Consider the following 19,810-nt stretch of genomic DNA (forward strand, 5'->3'; position numbering starts at 1 on the left):
CACAACATACCCAGCGAGTATTAGAACCAAAAGTTAAGAGTATTGATAACGCGGTTAAAAATAGATGGAAGAAGATTCACGATTATTGTGTAAAAGAAAAAGTAGCAAAATTAGATAGATGTTATTGGAATCGACCTATTGGATGTAAATCCCAAAATTACATGGTGCTTGCACCAGTTATCAATTTGATAGACAGGATTACCTGGAAACAAAAACAGGAGGCAAAACATGATGAACGGCTTAACGACACCTTTCGGTGGGTCTGGAGCATTCCACTGATACATTTTGAGGGGAATTTTCCAAGGGGATACACGTGGACTGGGCATAGTTTGCGGGGTCCACATAAAGCAAAATTCTATGTGCAAAAACTACCAAAGCCTGATGAGCTAAGGTCAGTACCTCAGGAAGATTTTAGCAAAATTGATCAATGCGTGGTGAATAGAATCTATGGAAGCTTACAGGGGCAGAATACCATAATAATTTGGCTGAAGGTTCTGGTAAATACCCCCGATGTCCCATAGACCAAATTAAGACAGGGAATTGGCTAAGATGGGTATATAACTGTACACAGTTGTTACAGATTCCAACCATTAAGGGGACCCTTCAAGCATGGCAGGAAGGAGTTAGACGTAGTAAGGACGTCACCTGGTGGGGAATGGAGAAATATGAAGTTGAAGATTGGGTATTCCCCTGTTTAGATCAAAGTAATAATTATTGGGTTAAATATCAATACATCGCCATGGTCTACTCCAGAAATAGAGCTACTTGGTCTAGTATACTCTGGAGACCAAATCCTTATGTTACGCCACGGCCCTGGAAAATGATTTGTAATAGACGTAATACCACATGCACGATAAGCCTTGCCCGCCAAAATTGTAGAAATGTTCCTGGCTGGGAAGAATATTGTGATGCTTACTATGACGGCGAGTATGACACTTACGGCCATCAAACAGTTTGGGAGAAGAACAGTGCTGGCGTATGGATAAGAGCTTTTCAACCCAACGTTGGATGTGCCAAGGCTGTCCTGGGACATGGAATGTCGAAAAGGAAGCAGGTCCTAGGCCACATAGTGCCATTTGTTGGTGATGCTTTGATAATGCTTGAGGAAGGATATGGCTTCAGGAAAAGTCTATGCGAAGGACAAGAAATTGTCGGTTACGAATGGCTGGGACCCAATTGGATTTACAATAATGGTACGTGTGAATCGCCTGCAGAACATTGGTTGAGCTGTGGAAAAGGAAGAGGTCGGCATGAATGTTCTTGGTGGGAAAGAACGCAAATAATAGCTGGAGGAATCATCACCACTTTCGCTGCAGAGACCGGAGAAGTCATTAAAGAAGGTCTCGAAGTGGTGACTGGTTGGATTGGACATTTGTTTGGATATCTTTGGCCCTATCTGTTAATCATAATAGGACTTATTATTGCTGCAGTGATTGGATATGTTTTGTTAAAAGGAAGTTTCGCAGCCTCTCCGTTAGGGGAGGAGCGATGAAGCCTACAAAGCCTGACGCCGAGACACGCCCTGTTCATTCTGCCTTGGGGGAGTGAAGGAAGAAGAAGCATCTACATAACAGCGTACAAACTTAAGGAGATAAGTAAAAAGAATAAGAGAGCACAATGACCAACAATACTGGCGGCATAAATGACACCATCTTCAAAGTGAGTAGAGTGGAGTTTATTGCACTACTGTTAATATGGCTGCTATACTGCTGTGTCGGCCGTTGGGACTTAGGACAACCACTGCGAATAGTAACGCTACTACATGGATGTGTCAGATTGGCAATCATCAATCTGCACTATGGTCAGAGTGACTTAGGGTTGTCTTTATTCATCACTCACGTCCTCGGTCGCTTTACTCTCCAGTTTGACTGTTGGGGAATATGGCAGTACACATCAATTACAATTTGGATGGTGATAGATATGACAGCAATCTTTTACGCCCTGGCAGTGATAGCTGACATTGTGTGCGAAGCTGTGATGGCCTTGACCCTATTGGCGTACATAGCTACGTTAACTGGAGCCATACAACGCAGGAAACCCTGGCTCTACAAACTTGGACTTATCATAATTTGGGCCTTAGGATGGGGAATGTTATCAGCTTTATACTGGCTGTCCATGGTTAGTCAACTACTCCTGCTGTTATGGTTTACGACCTATGATGCTTGCTTCCCGCGTACGGCTCCTTCAGCTACAGCAGGAATATCAACATCACCACAGTCCCACTGTCCTACGGTGATCATGAGGCGTCTCTGGCGTACATCTGAATAATCCCGACGAACACTTTTGCTTGCTTGCAATATAATAGTTAAAAGACTAATGTTTCTTCTTACACTATAGCGGGATATAAGATGTATTCATTGTCAAGCCACCCTGGAACAAGCGCTCTACTTCTGGGAGATAACACCGACTCTGTGGTGCCCGACGTGTTACGGCAACAACTTCCCTGTTCAAGTGGCACAGGGAATAGTGGGACGGAAGGATACTTCTTTTCTGCCCCAGGTACCAACACAAGCATACCTAAAAATTGAGGTCGAGGCAGATGTGATTTGGCATTCACTTTTGGTTGATCAAATACGAGCTGACACTGTAGTGTCTCCAGAGGGATATATGTATTGCCCCGTGTTTACCAAAATGTGGATGTATCCTACGGGAATAAGATTCTCCACAGCTCATCTTGCCGATGGCCGGATCGTGGCCATTGGTCCTTCATTACCACAAGTTCCACGTTCATCACCACAGTGCACTGCGGAGGTTGGGGTGCAAACCGAGGATATGAACTGGTGTTTGGAGGCCCTCACGCAGGTGTTCCTGGATGAACACCTTCAACAGCCCAAGCCTGAGGATATTCACGCTGAAGCTTCACCTCAAACGAAGGATACATCACCACGGCCATCTACACCAGTTACACCGTGTTATACACCCGTCACCCCTACTTCACCATGCGCACCATCGTTCCCTGACGGATTATCATCTCAGGAATATGAGGCAACTCCGTCTCCATCGGGATTACCATCACAATCACCGCTACTGGAAGAGCAACCTTCTGACGGCGACAGCAATCTACAGATGGGCGGAGAGGAGTACGTGGTGCTGGATGAGTGTCGTTCAACTCCAGCTCCTCCTGTTCTGTCTCCGATGGTGGATGAAAAAGAAGTGCTCACCCTTCACCCTGTCGACGACGAGGAGGATGTTTTTATGGAGGTATAGAGAGATCGGCAGAGCTTCAAGTCATGGAGGGGGTGTCAGGAAAGATGACTTTAAGCTTGCTTTCAGCTTGTTTTCATCTTGGAATATAATACATGCCATGGGATTAATATACATGCTGTTGGATTAAACTGGACAGTGTTTGGTACTTTCCCGGAGTAAGTGAGGTCATACCGGACTTTTCCATTACAAATGGGAAGGCCCACGGAATGAACTCGGTGGTGAAGACGATGGAATATGTCTAAGAATGATTCTAACATGACAAGTATGATCAAATGAAGTATTAATGTGATAAAATTAAGAGTTGATTAGAAAAAGTATTAGAAAAAGTATGTTACAAATAAGTGAAATAAATGATTATATGAGTTGTTTTTCATAAAGAGTACAGAGTCAGAGAAGAAAGGGGAAGTGAAGAAAATGTCGCAAGCAGGGCAAGAAAAGCTGATGTTAAACAACTGATCAAATGATTAAAATGTTGATAAAATATGAAATGAATAATAAGGAATGGAAATGTTTGTATATGATCATATGAATTACTACTCCCGCTACGAGGAAATCACAAGACTTGACCATCTTGTGAGCATCAATTGGAATCGTGGAGTGAGAGGATTGGAGCCATAAGAGATCATTTGAGAGAGTTTTCAACTCCCACTCAGGCCGTCCAGTCACGGAGTAGCAGAGCACTGGAGAATAATCACTGGCCTTAAGTCTGAGTGGGGAATGTTCAACGCTTTCTCTCTCAAGGAACATCACAGCATACCAGAATGGATTAGATCAACTTTTGATTGATTGAAGAAGGAATAAACTCTTATGTGGATTAACTTCCTGAATGATTACAACATCACACAAGGATCGTGGTCAGCTAACGACTAATAGCTGATGAAGAGGAAATCAAGTTCATCGAGCTGGGGACCCCAACCTCAATAACCTCCTTTCCTCACTCCTAGAAAAATTGTTAAGAAGTCAATCCAGTCCCAGTCAAAGTAAGATCAGTCAGAATTATTGAATCAAAAACAAAAATCTCTGCCAATCATTATTCTAATTATACTTGAATTATCGTTGTGAAATTATCATCATATAACCTATTTTGATTATGCTGTCGGCACTTGCAAAACCTGCAATAAATTTCCAAGCATGCAGTTAAAGTGTTAAGGCTCGGACATTGGATTATTGATGCTTCTTAAGGTGTAAAAGTTAAAGTTTATTGGGTGTACAACATCAAAAAAGGCTCTAAAAGGTTAGTCTGGTTTTTTAATGAAAATAACACATCCTGGGGACTCGCTGTACGAGTCACTGAATTCAAAATCTAGCAACATTCCAAGAGCCCTGATCCATAAGAGGAGAGCTGCCGTTAACGGGCATGGCCGGTTCGTATCCTGGTTCCAGAGAAGGCTATTCGACCGGGGTGCGAGATCAGCGTCAGCGGGGTGGACGTCCGGATGGAGGCAGTGAGCGGCTAGACGAATCTCCTCGCCACCAGCTTGAATAGCCTTTGTGCAGCCCTGCCGGGTAATACCCATGGAGACACGAAGGTCGGACCTCAGAGACGGAGAGCTGGTTTTGTACACAAACACACTCATCGGAGGGTGAGCGTGTGCCGTGTGTCCAAAAAAGCGGGATCTGACACTGTGCCACTACACCATAAAGCTGCATAACTGGACCAAAACTGCAACATACAGTTTCTCCAGTCACAGAAGCCTGTAGCTCTTTAAGATTTGTCACACATGTCTTGGTGGCTTCCCTCACTTGTCTCCTTTTTACACAGTCACTCAGTTTTTAAGAACTGCCCACTGCAGTCAGATTTATCATACAGTACTTTGCTGCTTGATATAGCCAGTGACTTAGAAATGTTCATGTATCTATCCCCTGACTTTTCTAAAAGAAAACTGGCTGTAAAAGCAATTTTTTCAATTTATTTTCAATTTATTTTAATTTATATAGCGCCAAATCACAACAGAGTTGCCTCAAAGTGCTTCACACAGGTAAGGTATAACCTTACCAACCCCCAGAGCAACAGTGGTAAGGAAAAACCCCCTCTGAGGAAGAAACCGCAAGCAGACCAGACTCAAAGGGGTGACCCTCTGCTTGGGCCATGCTACAACCATAAATTGCAGAACAATTCACAGAACAATTCACGGACGAATATACAAGAAATGCTATTGGCGCACAGGACAGGAGGATCGCCAACACGAATACAACTCCCATCTCTGGATGGAGCTGCACTTTAAACAGAGAGAAAAAACAGAATCAGGCATCAGAAAGACAAAAAATACTGTATAATTTGCCAGCATTAAACAACAAGAAAAACAGAAATACTAAGGTGATCACCGGCCACTAGCCCTAAACTTCACTAAAAGACCCAGAATTTAGGTAAAGTTGAGGCCGCAGCCCGTGCCAATTACTAATAAATGAAATAAAAGAGTAAAAAGCGTAAAACAAAACTGTACCAGTATTCTAGCGATATGAAAGGGAAAATAAGTGCGTCTTAAGTCTGGACTTGAAAATCTCCACAGAATCTGACTGTTTTATTGATGCAGGGAGATCATTCCACAGAACGGGGGCACGATAAGAGAAAGCTCTGTGACCCACAGACTTCTTATTCACCCTAGGGACACAAAGTAGTCCTGCACCCTGAGAACGTAAAGCCCGGGCTGGTACGTAAGGTTTAATTAGGTCAGCTAGGTAGGGAGGTGCCAGTCCGTGAATAATTTTATAGGTTAGTAGCAGAACCTTAAAATCTGATCTCACTGGGACAGGAAGCCAGTGAAGGGATGTCAAAATGGGTGTAATGTGGTCAAACTTTCTGCTTCATGTCAAAAGTCTGGCTGCAACATTTTGAACCAATTGGAGACCCCTAATGCTAGACTGCGGTAAACCAGAAAATAGAACATTGCTGTAGTCCAATCTAGAAGAGATAAATGCATGGATCAGGGTCTCAGCATCAGCCATAGACAGGATGGGACGAATCTTCGCTATATTTCGCAGGTGGAGGAAAGCAGTCCGAGTAATATTTCTAATGTGGAGGCCAAAGGACAATGAAGGATCAAAAATTACCCCAAGGTTCCTCACTTTGTCAGTGTGATGTATGACACACGAGCCGAGGCTGAGCGTTAACTGGTCAAATTGATGCCGATGTCTCACTGGACCAAGATCCATCATTTCAGTCTTATCAGAGTTTAAAAGTAGGAAGTTTCTAGATATCCAACTTCTCACTGCTGCAAGGCAATCTTCTAAGGATTTTATGTGAATGAGATTACCAGCAGTTATCGGCATGTATAACTGAGTATCATCTGCATAGCAGTGAAAGGTAATCCCAAAACGCCGCAATATGTGCCCAAGGGGTGCTATATAAAGGGAGAAAAGCAGGGGGCCTAAGACAGACCCCTGTAGAACCCCAAATTTCATGTCACTAAGGTTAGAGGTAGTGTTACTGTACAAAACACAGTGAGAACGACTGGTCAAATATGATGTCAGCCATGCAAGGGCACTCCCAGTAATCCCAAAATGATTTTCCAGCCTATCAAGTAGAATATGTTGATCCACTGTATCAAATGCAGCACTGAGATCTAACAGCAACAGAACCGTAGTGGTGTCCGAATCCATTGTAAGCAGAAGATCATTCACCACTTTAGTGAGAGCTGTCTCTGTGGAATGATATTTTCTAAAAGTAGACTGCAGTGGCTCAAAGAGATTATTCTCAGTAAAATAGTATACGAGCTGCCGTGACACCACTTTTTCCAGAATTTTAGAGAAAAATGATAGATTTGATATCGGCCGATAGTTTGTCAATACACTAGGGTCAAGATTGGGTTTCTTAAGTAATGGTTTAATCACTGCAGATTTGAAACATTTAGGAACAGATCCAGAAGTTAAAGAAAGATTAATCATTTCCAGCACATTCGGCCCAAGAGTGGGCCACAGGTCCTTAAACAGTTTTGTTGGTATAGGATCAAATAAACAGGTTGTGCTTTTTGTTGACATTACGAGTTTTGTCAGCATGCCTAGTGAGATACTATCAAATTCTGTAAATCTAGGTAATACCTCAGTAGTGGCACCCACCTCAATAGCAGGGTGTAGTGGCTGGGTTAAGGCATGCCGGGATATGTGTTGTATGGCTGGGGGGCCTGGCTGCCTTTTTGTTTCTGTCTTTTGTTTTTCCTTCCAGGTGGCTTGCATTTGGAACTGAGTGGCTGTGTTGCTGAGTTTATCAGGACCTCACCCTGATCACCTGAGGCTGATCACCTGCGGCTCATCAGGACCCACAGCTGTGATGCATCTGCATGGATTGGAACATGGTGGCATTTAAGACTGGAGTGCACAGTGTGTATTTGCCAGAGACTCGACCTTGTGACCAGACGGGTGAGATCGTCGTCTCGGGAGCCATCTCATCATCAGTGGATGCAGAGAACGTCCAGGGTTTGATGCACGGTCTGTGAAAGAGGAGGGGGTGAGGTCTCACGCTCGTCAGCACACTTCCTGAGGTACGTTAGATTTTGTGACTAACATTTATACAGTCAGTAAATGTGGTGTCCCTCACACCTTTATTATATTGAGCTGTATGTTAGTCATGTATCGGCTTCCACTGCAGTGGAGTTTTGTGAACTGGATGTTCCATGCCTGCAGGTTGGGAAGCTGATTAGTAATCAAGCCAGGAAGTGTTTGCTGTTTGTACACCTTTAAGTGTTCTCTCTGTGTGTAGAGTGTGGACTCACATAATGGTTCCTTCTTTCACAGACTCGGTTTGTTGCGGCCACCTGGGGGGTGTCGGCGGGTTCCTTGGGTCCGAACAGCTTCTGGCTCCGGACCGTTAGCGCTGCTGGGAGCGCACCACGCCAGACCGCACTTTCTGTTATTTTTGTATCACTGTTATGTATTAAATTCAGTTAGCCTTTGTACCGTGCTCTGCTTATTTCATACTGGGTCCTTCAAACGCTGGTCGGTTCTCCGAGCTGCGTCCGACACATAACAATATGTTTAACCTGATGTCTTCTATTTTCTTCCCAAAGTAATCCAGGAAATCTTGTGCTGAAAAAGGAGAGCGAACTACAGGTGGTTGTCCATCCATAAGTGTTGCCACCGTGTCGAACAAGAACTTTGAGTTATACTTGTTTTTGTTGATCAAATCAGAGTAGTAAGTCCGCTTTGTAGCCAGTAATGCATGCTTATAGTCTAAGATAGCATCACGCCACGCAAGGTGAAATACTTCTAATTTTGACCGATGCCATTTCTGTTCTAGACCTCTTGCTTTATGCTTGAGGTCACGCAGATAATCACTGAACCAAGGTGACTGATTTGGGGGAGCGCGGTTATAACACAGGTGGTGCAATCATGTCGAGTGTAGTTTTGAACACCGAGTTTAAACTATCCACAAGTCTGTCTACTGACTGGGTATTTGTCAAATGTGAAGTAAGACATCAGGTAGTTTAGCTTCGAGTTCAGTCTTAGTTTAGGAGTTGATGCATCGTCGTAATGATATATAAGGTTGTTGTTCCACTAAACACGGCAGCGAAACTGTAAACTTAATAAGTGAGTGATCAGACACCACTGATGTAAGAGGCATGATGTCAATATTCGTGACAGCAATACCACGTGCAAGAACAAGATCGAGGGTATTTCCACTAATGTGCGTCGAATCCCGAATGCATTGCCGAAATCCTAATGCATCCACAATTTCCATAAATGATTTGCAGAGGGGATCAGAAGGCTTATTTATATGAATGTTAAAGTCACCATTGATCAGAATGTTATCTACACTAGTTGACAAGTTAGAGATGAATGCACCAAATTCATCTAAGGATTCAGAATATGGGCCAGGAGGCCTATATACAGTGACAACATAATACGACTGATTTTTATTCTTCTGACCTTGGCAATGTGTAATATCCTGAGCAGAGCAGAGAATCAGATGCTCAAACGAGTGATATTTGTAACCCCCAACAGTTAATAAGCAAAACCTATATTTATAAATAACAGCAACACCACTGCCTTGGTTAGCATCACGAGGGACGTGACTAAATGTACGAGGTCTATTAGAAAAGTATCTGACCTTATTATTTTTTTCAAAAACCATATGGATTTGAATCACGTGTGATTACATCAGACATGCTTGAACCCTCGTGGGCATGCAAGAGTTTTTTCACGCCTGTCGGTTACGTCATTCGCCTGTGGGCAGTCTTTGAGTGAGGAGTGGCCCACCCTCTCGTCGTTTTTTTCATTGTTTAGGACTGGCTCAGAGACTGCTTCTTTGTTTGATCAAAATGTTTCCAAAAACTGTAAGGCACAACTGAGTGGACACCATCTGATAAATTCAGCTGGTTTTCGGTAAAAATTTTAACGGCTGATGAGAGATTTTGGTCTGTTAGTGTCGCTTTAAGGACAGCCCCCAGCGCCTGACGGCGATCTGCGCTCCGAGGCGGCATCGTCTCGCTGTTTCAAGCTGAAAACTTCCACATTTCAGGCTCTGTTCACCCAGGTCATCGTCAGAGAACAGAGAAGTTTCAGAAGAGGTCGGCATGAAGAGTTTATGTGGACATTCCACTGTTAAAGGAGATTTTGTAATGAAAGAACGTGCAGGCAGATTCGCATGTCGGGCTGGACCCGACCGCGGGGGGTCGCGACAGGAAAAACACCTCCGTTGGAAACCTTAACGGACAAGTTGGAACATGCCCAGCTGTTAAACAATTTCTCAGATACTCACTTGTTGAAAGCCATCAAAAGCCGCCTGAATTTTACAAATGGTTTTCAACACGGAGGTGTTTTTCCTGTCGCGGCGCAGACGGATTTGCGGCGTCATCACGGAACCGACTCGGCGAATTTGCCCGCACGTTCTTTCATTACAAAATCTCCTTTAACAGAGGAATGTCCGCATAAACTCCTCATGCCGACTTCTTCTGAAACTTCTCTGTTCTCTGACGACGACCTGGGTGAACAGAGCCTTAAATTAGGAAGTTTTCAGCTCGAAACAGCCAGACGGACGCCACCTCCGACCGCGCCGCGCTGATCCACTTTGTGAGCTGTCCTTAAAGCAAAAGAAACTCCACAACCTCTCATCAGCCGTTAAACTTTTCACCGAAAACCAGCAGAATTTCTCGAATAGTGTCCACTCGGATATCCCTCACAGGTACTGAAAACATTTTGATAAAGCAATGCGCGCCGTCTCCAGCAGCATCTCAGACAAAGGATTTCAGCCGAGAGAGCTGGACCAGTGCTCACTCAAAGCCTGCCCACAGGCGGATGGCGTCACCGACACGTGTGAAAAAACTCACGCATGCGCACGAGGGTTCAAGCATGTCTGGTGTAATCGCACGTGATTCAAATCCATATAGTTTTTTTTTTATATAAAACTGCCGGTTAGTTTTCTAATAAACCTCGTATAAGCTGGTGGGCAGGCCTCATTTAAGGGGAGGACAGCTGTACGTTTAAGCCAGGTTTCACATAGCCCAGGGCTGGCCAAGTTCAGTCCTCGAGAGCCACCTTCCTGACACTCTTAATTTTAATTTAATTGGCTTATAATGCGCCAAATCACAGCAAAAGCCGTCTCAAGGCGCCTTACATAAAACAAGTCAACATAAAATTGAATAAATCATTAAAAATGAATAAAAAATTCTAATACATAAATAAAAACAGAAGTAAAAGAATAAAACAAATAAAAATAAAAACTATCCATAAGAAAGAGAATAAAAATAAGTTTTGAGTTTTGACTTAAAAATGTCCACAGACTCAGACTGCCTCACTCTTAGTTGTCTCCCTGCTCCAACACACCTGAATCCAATGAAAGGCTCATTAAAAGTCTACTGACGAGTCTTTAATTGGATTCAGGTGTGTTGGAGCAGGGAGACAACTAAGAGTGTCAGGAAGGTGGCTCTCGAGGACCGAACTTGGCCACCCCTGACATAGCCCAATCATATCTAAGTGATGATCAATAATTAGATCATTGATCAACAATGATTTTGAGGACAGTGATCTTATGTTAATGAGACCCAGTCTAAGGACCTCAGTGGGGTTGACAGTTGAACTGTTTGGGTTTAGGAGTGGTTCCAGAGTAGCATATATAAGACGTAGGTTTAGGTTTAAGACATTCCACGCGCGCTGTAGGGAGCAGACACGAAATCTTTGCTATTGCTGGAACAACCACTGGGCCATCCTCAATTTCAACATCATCCAATATAGTAATGGGTATTAAGTTTGGAAAGCAAATCCCTCTATGATTTTTATGGACACGACTATGGAAGCAGGCCACAGTCTCAACTTGTTGAAATTCTCTCCCTGGCAAATAAACTGCACTATCACCACAGTGGATTTTCTGCACTAAATTCCCCGCTAAGCTAATAGATTCCACACCCACATTTGTCATAAGCCTTGCAGGGTCTCTAATCACCTGCTCCGTGGCCGGCTGTAGATTCGTAATGTTACCCTCCCTGTAGAGCTCTATCTATGTTCGCAGACAAGATGGCGGCGCCTTCCCCAGTAGGGTGGAGGCTGTCCGGCATCAGCAAGCCACGGCGGCCCCAGAATGAAGACCAGTTATCAATAAAGCTAAAGCCTTGCTGTCTACAAAACTGCGCCAGCCACCTATTTAACGATGTCAGCCTGACAAATGCCTCATCATTACCCCGGTAGGGGAGGGGACCAGAGACTATTAATCGATGCCGACACATCTTTCTGGCAAGGTCACAAGTCCTCTCTATGTCCATTTTTGTGACCTCTGAGTGCTTCATCCTGATATCATTGGTGCCAACGTGAATAACTATGTGACTATATCTCATGTCATGTTCCTTCGTCTGTCTTCCTTTCTGCAGCATCAGCACCCTAAGATGAGATGCAATGTCGGGAACTCTGGCCCCAGGAATACATTTAACGTCAGCCGGCGTCTGTAGCCTGACTTTGCTAGTGATACAATCCCCTATCACTAAAGTCCGGTGTTTCGGCCTGGAGACAGGAGTGGAAGTCACTTGTGGGCTCAGAGAATTCACATCTGATTCACACCGATTCACCGATTCACAGTTCGCACTGGCGAGTGTGATCGGGGTGCCACAACCAGGCACCAAGCCCTACAGGGCTTCCTCCGCCTAGCCACAGTCCGAAAGCCGTCCTCCACAGCCAGCGTTTCTAAGCTGATGCTAATGGGCTCGCTAGCCAGCCCAACACTAACCTCATCTAGAGTGCCCCTAACATCTAACTCCACTGAGCTAACAAGCTGCTCTAACTTACGGACACAGCTCTCTAAGAGAACCACCCTATCTTCCAACATCACGCAGGATTTACGGAGGGTGTAAAGTAGAATTAGTAGTGTACTTTGTGCAGTAAGAAATTCAAGAATGTAGCCAAGCAAACACGAGCTAACCAATAATGGATAAGCTAACCACTCCTAAGGCTCACACAGATGCAAATAAATGAATTAAAATTCACAGCAGTTCGACTGAAAAATGAACAGAAGCATTAAACGGGTAAAAAAAGAACAGCTGTAAAAAGTAACGACGGAGAGGGGAGGGGTCGACCTAGCTAGCGAATGCTAACCGCTAGCGAATGCTAACTGCTAGCGATTCACAACAGGACTGTTGTTAAATAATGTTCAGAATAGATAAAATTAATAACCAGAAAAGTGCTAAACAGAAATAAAAGAAGCGTATACAACCATGTGAAGTTCAGAGTGGCGTCACAGCAACAAACAATCCGTCAGAAGCAAGTTGCCAGATCTGTCTGGCAACAATGGCTGAACCTTTATATTCGGAATTATGTCAGGTTGTCGAATTACTTATGGTCTCTGAAAATGGAGGGACCAGGCATTCAAGTGACTGTAAATGTTAAATCCCTTAAAATGAAAGTGACTCTACACTATAAGCAAATCTTGTTTCATTTCATCTCCATTGTGGTGGTGTACAGAGGTAAAGGTACAACTGTGCCACTGTCCAAATACTTATGGACCAGGCTGTATTCATGCTGGTACTTTGAGAAATCAGCAGTAACATCATTATCAAGGACCTAGTAAGTGGGAATGAGCAGTGTGAGCTTGAGGCCCTAACTCATCCTGATGCGCTCAAACAGAAGTTTTGAGCAGTTACTGTATGTTCAGGTCGGACAGATTTGACAATCTGTTTTTTAAGCTGGACTTTAACGTTTACACTGTACAATCATCATAATTCTCACCTGGAAGTGTTTTAAAGTCCTCAATCAAGTACACGTGTTTGCCGTCGGGGTCAGACGCGATGAGGTTGAGCTCCTTGGTGAACTCCTTGTACAGAGGGTCGCTCTCATTCACCACCCCGATCACAAACATTTCAGTGTTGCTTTGATGCGCTTCTCTTGCAGCGCTCTCCACACTGATGGAGTCCCTCTTATCTGCCTGACCATCTGTGATGATGATGGCCATCTTCCTCACACCTGCCCGTGCTGCTTTGAACACTTCGTTGGCCTGTTGGATGGCGCTCCCTGTGAACGTGCCCTCCCCCAGGTAGGACATGGCACGCACCGCAGACTTGATCTCGTCACGGGTGATATGTTGTTCCAGTCTGACTACCACCACGTTGCTGTGGCTGTAGAGGACCACGCCCACCCGTGTGGTCTCTCGGCTGACTGAGGCGCGGTCAATCAGGGCATTCACAAAGTCCTTGATCACATTGAAGTTGTCAGGGCCGACGCTCTCTGAGCTGTCGATCACAAAGACGAGCTCTAAAGGACTCTGGCGGCATGCCACTCCACAATCTGATGAAACACACGAAGCATCAAGTGTTTGAAGTAATGTAAAACTTCAGCATCATTGTTTCTTCTCACATTTCTATAAATCATTGATTACTTACTGCATATTGATCTTACTATTCTGATGATTTCTTCCCTCTGTGAAATACAAACAGTACTTTAGAACAATTACTGTAATACAGGATGGTCAAAAACTACTATGCTGATTGAGAATACAGCATAAAAGTCTGTATGCTGGCATCCAGTGACCTTTCTCTTCATTTTCCAACCACAACTCTGGTTCATTTGCTTGCCTCTACTGGTGGTTGGCTCTCACTGCGGTATTGTATCACTTCCTGTTCCGGAGCACAGCAGTGTTTTTCTGTATCTGTTAGCTGTTTAATCTGCGCAGTTAGATTGATCTAGTTATCTAGATTACGATTTGTTTCACAGTGTAATCTTTACGTGCCTTAACTAAAGCACTCCCTCTGCTGAATCACCTCTAAATTATTTACACATTATTCACTTTGCGTGTTTTTAGGAATCCGCTAGCTTAGCGTAGCTACTAGCTCTTAGCCGATTTAGCATGGCGGCTTCTCCTGTCTCTCCTGCACTTTTCTGCTCTGGGTGTGAAATGTTTAGTTATTTCTCAGCCTCCTTTAGCAGTAACGGTACTTGTAATAAGTGTAGCTTATTCGTAGCTTTGGAGGCCAGGCTGGGCGAATTGGAGACTCGGCTCCGCACCGTGGAAAATTCTACAGCTAGCCAGGCCCCTGTAGTCGGTGCGGACCAAGGTAGCTTAGCCGCCGTTAGTTACCCCCTGGCAGATCCCGAGCAGCCGGGAAAGCAGGCTGATTGGGTGACTGTGAGGAGGAAGCGTAGCCCTAAACAGAAGCCCCGTGTACACCGCCAACCCGTTCACATCTCTAACCGTTTTTCCCCACTCTGCGACACACCCGCCGAGGATCAAACTCTGGTTATTGGCGACTCTGTTTTGCGAAATGTGAAGTTAGCGACACCAGCAACCATAGTCAATTGTCTTCCGGGGGCCAGAGCAGGCGACATTGAAGGAAATTTGAAACTGCTGGCTAAGGCTAAGCGTAAATTTGGTAAGATTGTAATTCACGTCGGCAGTAATGACACCCGGTTCCGCCAATCGGAGGTCACTAAAATTAACATTAAATCTGTGTGTAACTTTGCAAAAACAATGTCGGACTCTGTAGTTTTCTCTGGGCCCCTCCCCAATCAGACCGGGAGTGACATGTTTAGCCGCATGTTCTCCTTGAATTGCTGGCTGTCTGAGTGGTGTCCAAAAAATGAGGTGGGCTTCATAGATAATTGGCAAAGCTTCTGGGGAAAACCTGGTCTTGTTAGGAGAGACGGCATCCATCCCACTTTGGATGGAGCAGCTCTCATTTCTAGAAATCTGGCCAATTTTCTTAAATCCTCCAAACCGTGACTATCCAGGGTTGGGACCAGGAAGCAGAGTTGTAGTCTTACACACCTCTCTGCAGCTTCTCTCCCCCTGCCATCCCCTCATTACCCCATCCCCGTAGAGACGGTGCCTGCTCCCAGACTACCAATAACCAGCAAAAATCTATTTAAGCATAAAAATTCAAAAAGAAAAAAATAATATAGCACCTTCAACTGCACCACAGACTAAAACAGTTAAATGTGGTCTATTAAACATTAGGTCTCTCTCTTCTAAGTCCCTGTTGGTAAATGATATAATAATTGATCAACATATTGATTTATTCTGCCTTACAGAAACCTGGTTACAGCAGGATGAATATGTTAGTTTAAATGAGTCAACACCCCTGAGTCACACTAACTGTCAGAATGCTCGTAGCACGGGCCGGGGCGGAAGATTAGCAGCAATCTTCCATTCCAGCTTATTAATTAATCAAAAACCCAGACAGAGCTTTAATTCATTTGAAAGCTTGACTCTTAGTCTTGTCCATCCAAATTGGAAGTCCCAAAAACCAGTTTTATTTGTTATTATCTATCGTCCACCTGGTCGTTACTGTGAGTTTCTCTGTGAATTTTCAGACCTTTTGTCTGACTTAGTGCTTAGCTCAGATAAGATAATTATAGTGGGCGATTTTAACATCCACACAGATGCTGAGAATGACAGCCTTAACACTGCATTTAATCTATTATTAGACTCTATTGGCTTTGCTCAAAAAGTAAATGAGTCCACCCACCACTTTAATCATATCTTAGATCTTGTTCTGACTTATGGTATGGAAACAGAAGACTTAACAGTATTCCCTGAAAACTCCTTTCTGTCTGATCATTTCTTAATAACATTTACATTTACTCTGATGGACTACCCAGCAGTGGGGAATAAGTTTCATTACACTAGAAGTCTTTCAGAAAGCACTGTAACTAGGTTTAAGGATATGATTCCTTCTTTATGTTCTCTAATGCCATATACCAACACAGTGCAGAGTAGCTACCTAAACTCTGTAAGTGAGATAGAGTATCTCGTCAATAGTTTTACATCCTCATTGAAGACAACTTTGGATGCTGTAGCTCCTCTAAAAAAGAGAGCTTTAAATCAGAAGTGCCTGACTCCGTGGTATAACTCACAAACTCGTAGCTTAAAGCAGATAACCCGTAAGTTGGAGAGGAAATGGCGTCTCACTAATTTAGAAGATCTTCACTTAGCCTGGAAAAAGAGTCTGTTGCTCTATAAAAAAAAGCCCTCCGTAAAGCTAGGACATCTTTCTACTCATCACTAATTGAAGAAAATAAGAACAACCCCAGGTTTCTTTTCAGCACTGTAGCCAGGCTGACAAAGAGTCAGAGCTCTATTGAGCTGAGTATTCCATTAACTTTAACTAGTAATGACTTCATGACTTTCTTTGCTAACAAAATTTTAACTATTAGAGAAAAAATTACTCATAACCATCCCAAAGACGTATCGTTATCTTTGGCTGCTTTCAGTGATGCCGGTATTTGGTTAGACTCTTTCTCTCCGATTGTTCTGTCTGAGTTATTTTCATTAGTTACTTCATCCAAACCATCAACATGTCTATTAGACCCCATTCCTACCAGGCTGCTCAAGGAAGCCCTACCATTATTTAATGCTTCGATCTTAAATATGATCAATCTATCTTTGTTAGTTGGCTATGTACCACAGGCTTTTAAGGTGGCAGTAATTAAACCATTACTTAAAAAGCCATCACTTGACCCAGCTATCTTAGCTAATTATAGGCCAATCTCCAACCTTCCTTTTCTCTCAAAAATTCTTGAAAGGGTAGTTGTAAAACAGCTAACTGATCATCTGCAGAGGAATGGTCTATTTGAAGAGTTTCAGTCAGGTTTTAGAATTCATCATAGTACAGAAACAGCATTAGTGAAGGTTACAAATGATCTTCTTATGGCCTCGGACAGTGGACTCATCTCTGTGCTTGTTCTGTTAGACCTCAGTGCTGCTTTTGATACTGTTGACCATAAAATTTTATTACAGAGATTAGAGCATGCCATAGGTATTAAAGGCACTGCGCTGCGGTGGTTTGAATCATATTTGTCTAATAGATTACAATTTGTTCATGTAAATGGGGAATCTTCTTCACAGACTAAAGTTAATTATGGAGTTCCACAAGGTTCTGTGCTAGGACCAATTTTATTCACTTTATACATGCTTCCCTTAGGCAGTATTATTAGACGGTATTGCTTAAATTTTCATTGTTACGCAGATGATACCCAGCTTTATCTATCCATGAAGCCAGAGGACACACACCAATTAGCTAAACTGCAGGATTGTCTTACAGACATAAAGACATGGATGACCTCTAATTTCCTGCTTTTAAACTCAGATAAAACTGAAGTTATTGTACTTGGCCCCACAAATCTTAGAAACATGGTGTCTAACCAGATCCTTACTCTGGATGGCATTACCCTGACCTCTAGTAATACTGTGAGAAATCTTGGAGTCATTTTTGATCAGGATATGTCATTCAAAGCGCATATTAAACAAATATGTAGGACTGCTTTTTTGCATTTACGCAATATCTCTAAAATCAGAAAGGTCTTGTCTCAGAGTGATGCTGAAAAACTAATTCATGCATTTATTTCCTCTAGGCTGGACTATTGTAATTCATTATTATCAGGTTGTCCTAAAAGTTCCCTAAAAAGCCTTCAGTTAATTCAAAATGCTGCAGCTAGAGTACTGACGGGGACTAGAAGGAGAGAGCATATCTCACCCATATTGGCCTCTCTTCATTGGCTTCCTGTTAATTCTAGAATAGAATTTAAAATTCTTCTTCTTACTTATAAGGTTTTGAATAATCAGGTCCCATCTTATCTTAGGGACCTCGTAGTACCATATCACCCCAATAGAGCGCTTCGCTCTCAGACTGCAGGCTTACTTGTAGTTCCTAGGGTTTGTAAGAGTAGAATGGGAGGCAGAGCCTTCAGCTTTCAGACTCCTCTCCTGTGGAACCAGCTCCCAATTCAGATTAGGGAGACAGACACCCTCTCTACTTTTAAGATTAAGCTTAAAACTTTCCTTTTTGCTAAAGCTTATAGTTAGGGCTGGATCAGGTGACCCTGAACCATCCCTTAGTTATGCTGCTATAGACGTAGACTGCTGGGGGGTTCCCATGATGCACTGTTTCTTTCTCTTTTTGCTCTGTATGCACCACTCTGCATTTAATCATTAGTGATCGATCTCTGCTCCCCTCCACAGCATGTCTTTTTCCTGGTTCTCTCCCTCAGCCCCAACCAGTCCCAGCAGAAGACTGCCCCTCCCTGAGCCTGGTTCTGCTGGAGGTTTCTTCCTGTTAAAAGGGAGTTTTTCCTTCCCACTGTAGCCAAGTGCTTGCTCACAGGGGGTCGTTTTGACCGTTGAGGTTTTACATAATTATTGTATGGCCTTGCCTTACAATATAAAGTGCCTTGGGGCAACTGTTTGTTGTGATTTGGCGCTATATAAAAAAAAAATTGATTGATTGATTGATTTTTTTCCCACCTCTTTATAGGTTAGTTTCTCTTTCGAGTCTTCCTTTTGCTTGATCCACCCACTCCTCAAACCTTTGTTCATGTGCTGTCTGTGATATCTCTCTCTTGATAGCAGGGTGTTGTTTTCACTGGTGTGTGTGTGTGTGTGTGTGTGTGTGTGTGTGTGTGTGTGTGTGTGTGTGTGTGTGTGTGTGTGTGTGTGTACGGACAATATCACTCAATTTAACAGATTTCCTTCAAACACGGAGGGAATATTACTTGAATAGATATCTTGAGGTGATTAGATTTTGGAGTAGTCTGGTCAAACGTCAAAACATGGTCCAAAAACACGTTTTGTTTTGTTTTTTTCCCCCTCGATATCTCAACAGTCAAGTGGTCTATGTGGGTGATCTCAAGCATATATTCATCAGCAAAATATTTATGACTGATGGATATGAATGAGGGCAGCACAGTGGCTTAGTGGTTACCACTCTTGCCTCACAGCAAGAAGGTCATGGGATCAACTCTCACCTGTGGCCTTTCTGTGTGGAGTTTGCATGTTCTCCCCGTGTTTGTGTGGGTTCCCTCCAGGTGCTCCAGCTTCCTCCCACATCCAAAGACATGCAGGTTAGGTGGATTGGAAACTGTAAATTGTCTGTAGGTGTGCGTGCGGGTGTGAATGTGTTTGTCTGTCTATATGAGGTCTGTCAATAAAGTAACAGCCCTTTTTATTTTTTTCAAAAGCTATATGGTTTTGAATCACATGCTATTACATCAGCCAACCTTGAACCCTCGTGCGCATGCATGAGTTTTTCCACGCCTGTCGGTTGCGTCATTCGCCTGTGGGCAGGCTTTGAATGAGCACTGGTCCACCCCTCTCGTCTTTTTTTTCATTGTTCAGGAATGGCTCAGAGACTGCCGCTTTGCTTGATCAAAATTTTTTCAAAAACTGTGAGGCACATCCGAGTGGACACCATTCGAGAAA

The 19,810-nt window shown here is 43.5% G+C and overlaps 1 protein-coding gene across 1 annotated transcript in view; it reads right to left on the reverse strand.

Annotated features, from left to right (window-relative positions):
• Positions 1-19,810, reverse strand: part of col28a1b (collagen, type XXVIII, alpha 1b) — a 154,307-nt gene that overhangs the window by 35,737 nt on the left and 98,760 nt on the right. The window contains exons 31-32 of the mRNA XM_034174304.1: positions 14,001-14,037; positions 13,351-13,905 (exon numbers count right to left, since the gene is read on the reverse strand). Coding sequence (XP_034030195.1) covers positions 13,351-13,905; positions 14,001-14,037 — 592 coding nt within the window. The remainder of the gene's footprint in view (positions 1-13,350; positions 13,906-14,000; positions 14,038-19,810) is intronic.

The sequence above is a fragment of the Thalassophryne amazonica genome, chromosome 7, assembly GCF_902500255.1.
Source record: "Thalassophryne amazonica chromosome 7, fThaAma1.1, whole genome shotgun sequence".
In the NCBI taxonomy this organism is placed as follows: Eukaryota; Metazoa; Chordata; class Actinopteri; order Batrachoidiformes; family Batrachoididae; genus Thalassophryne; species Thalassophryne amazonica.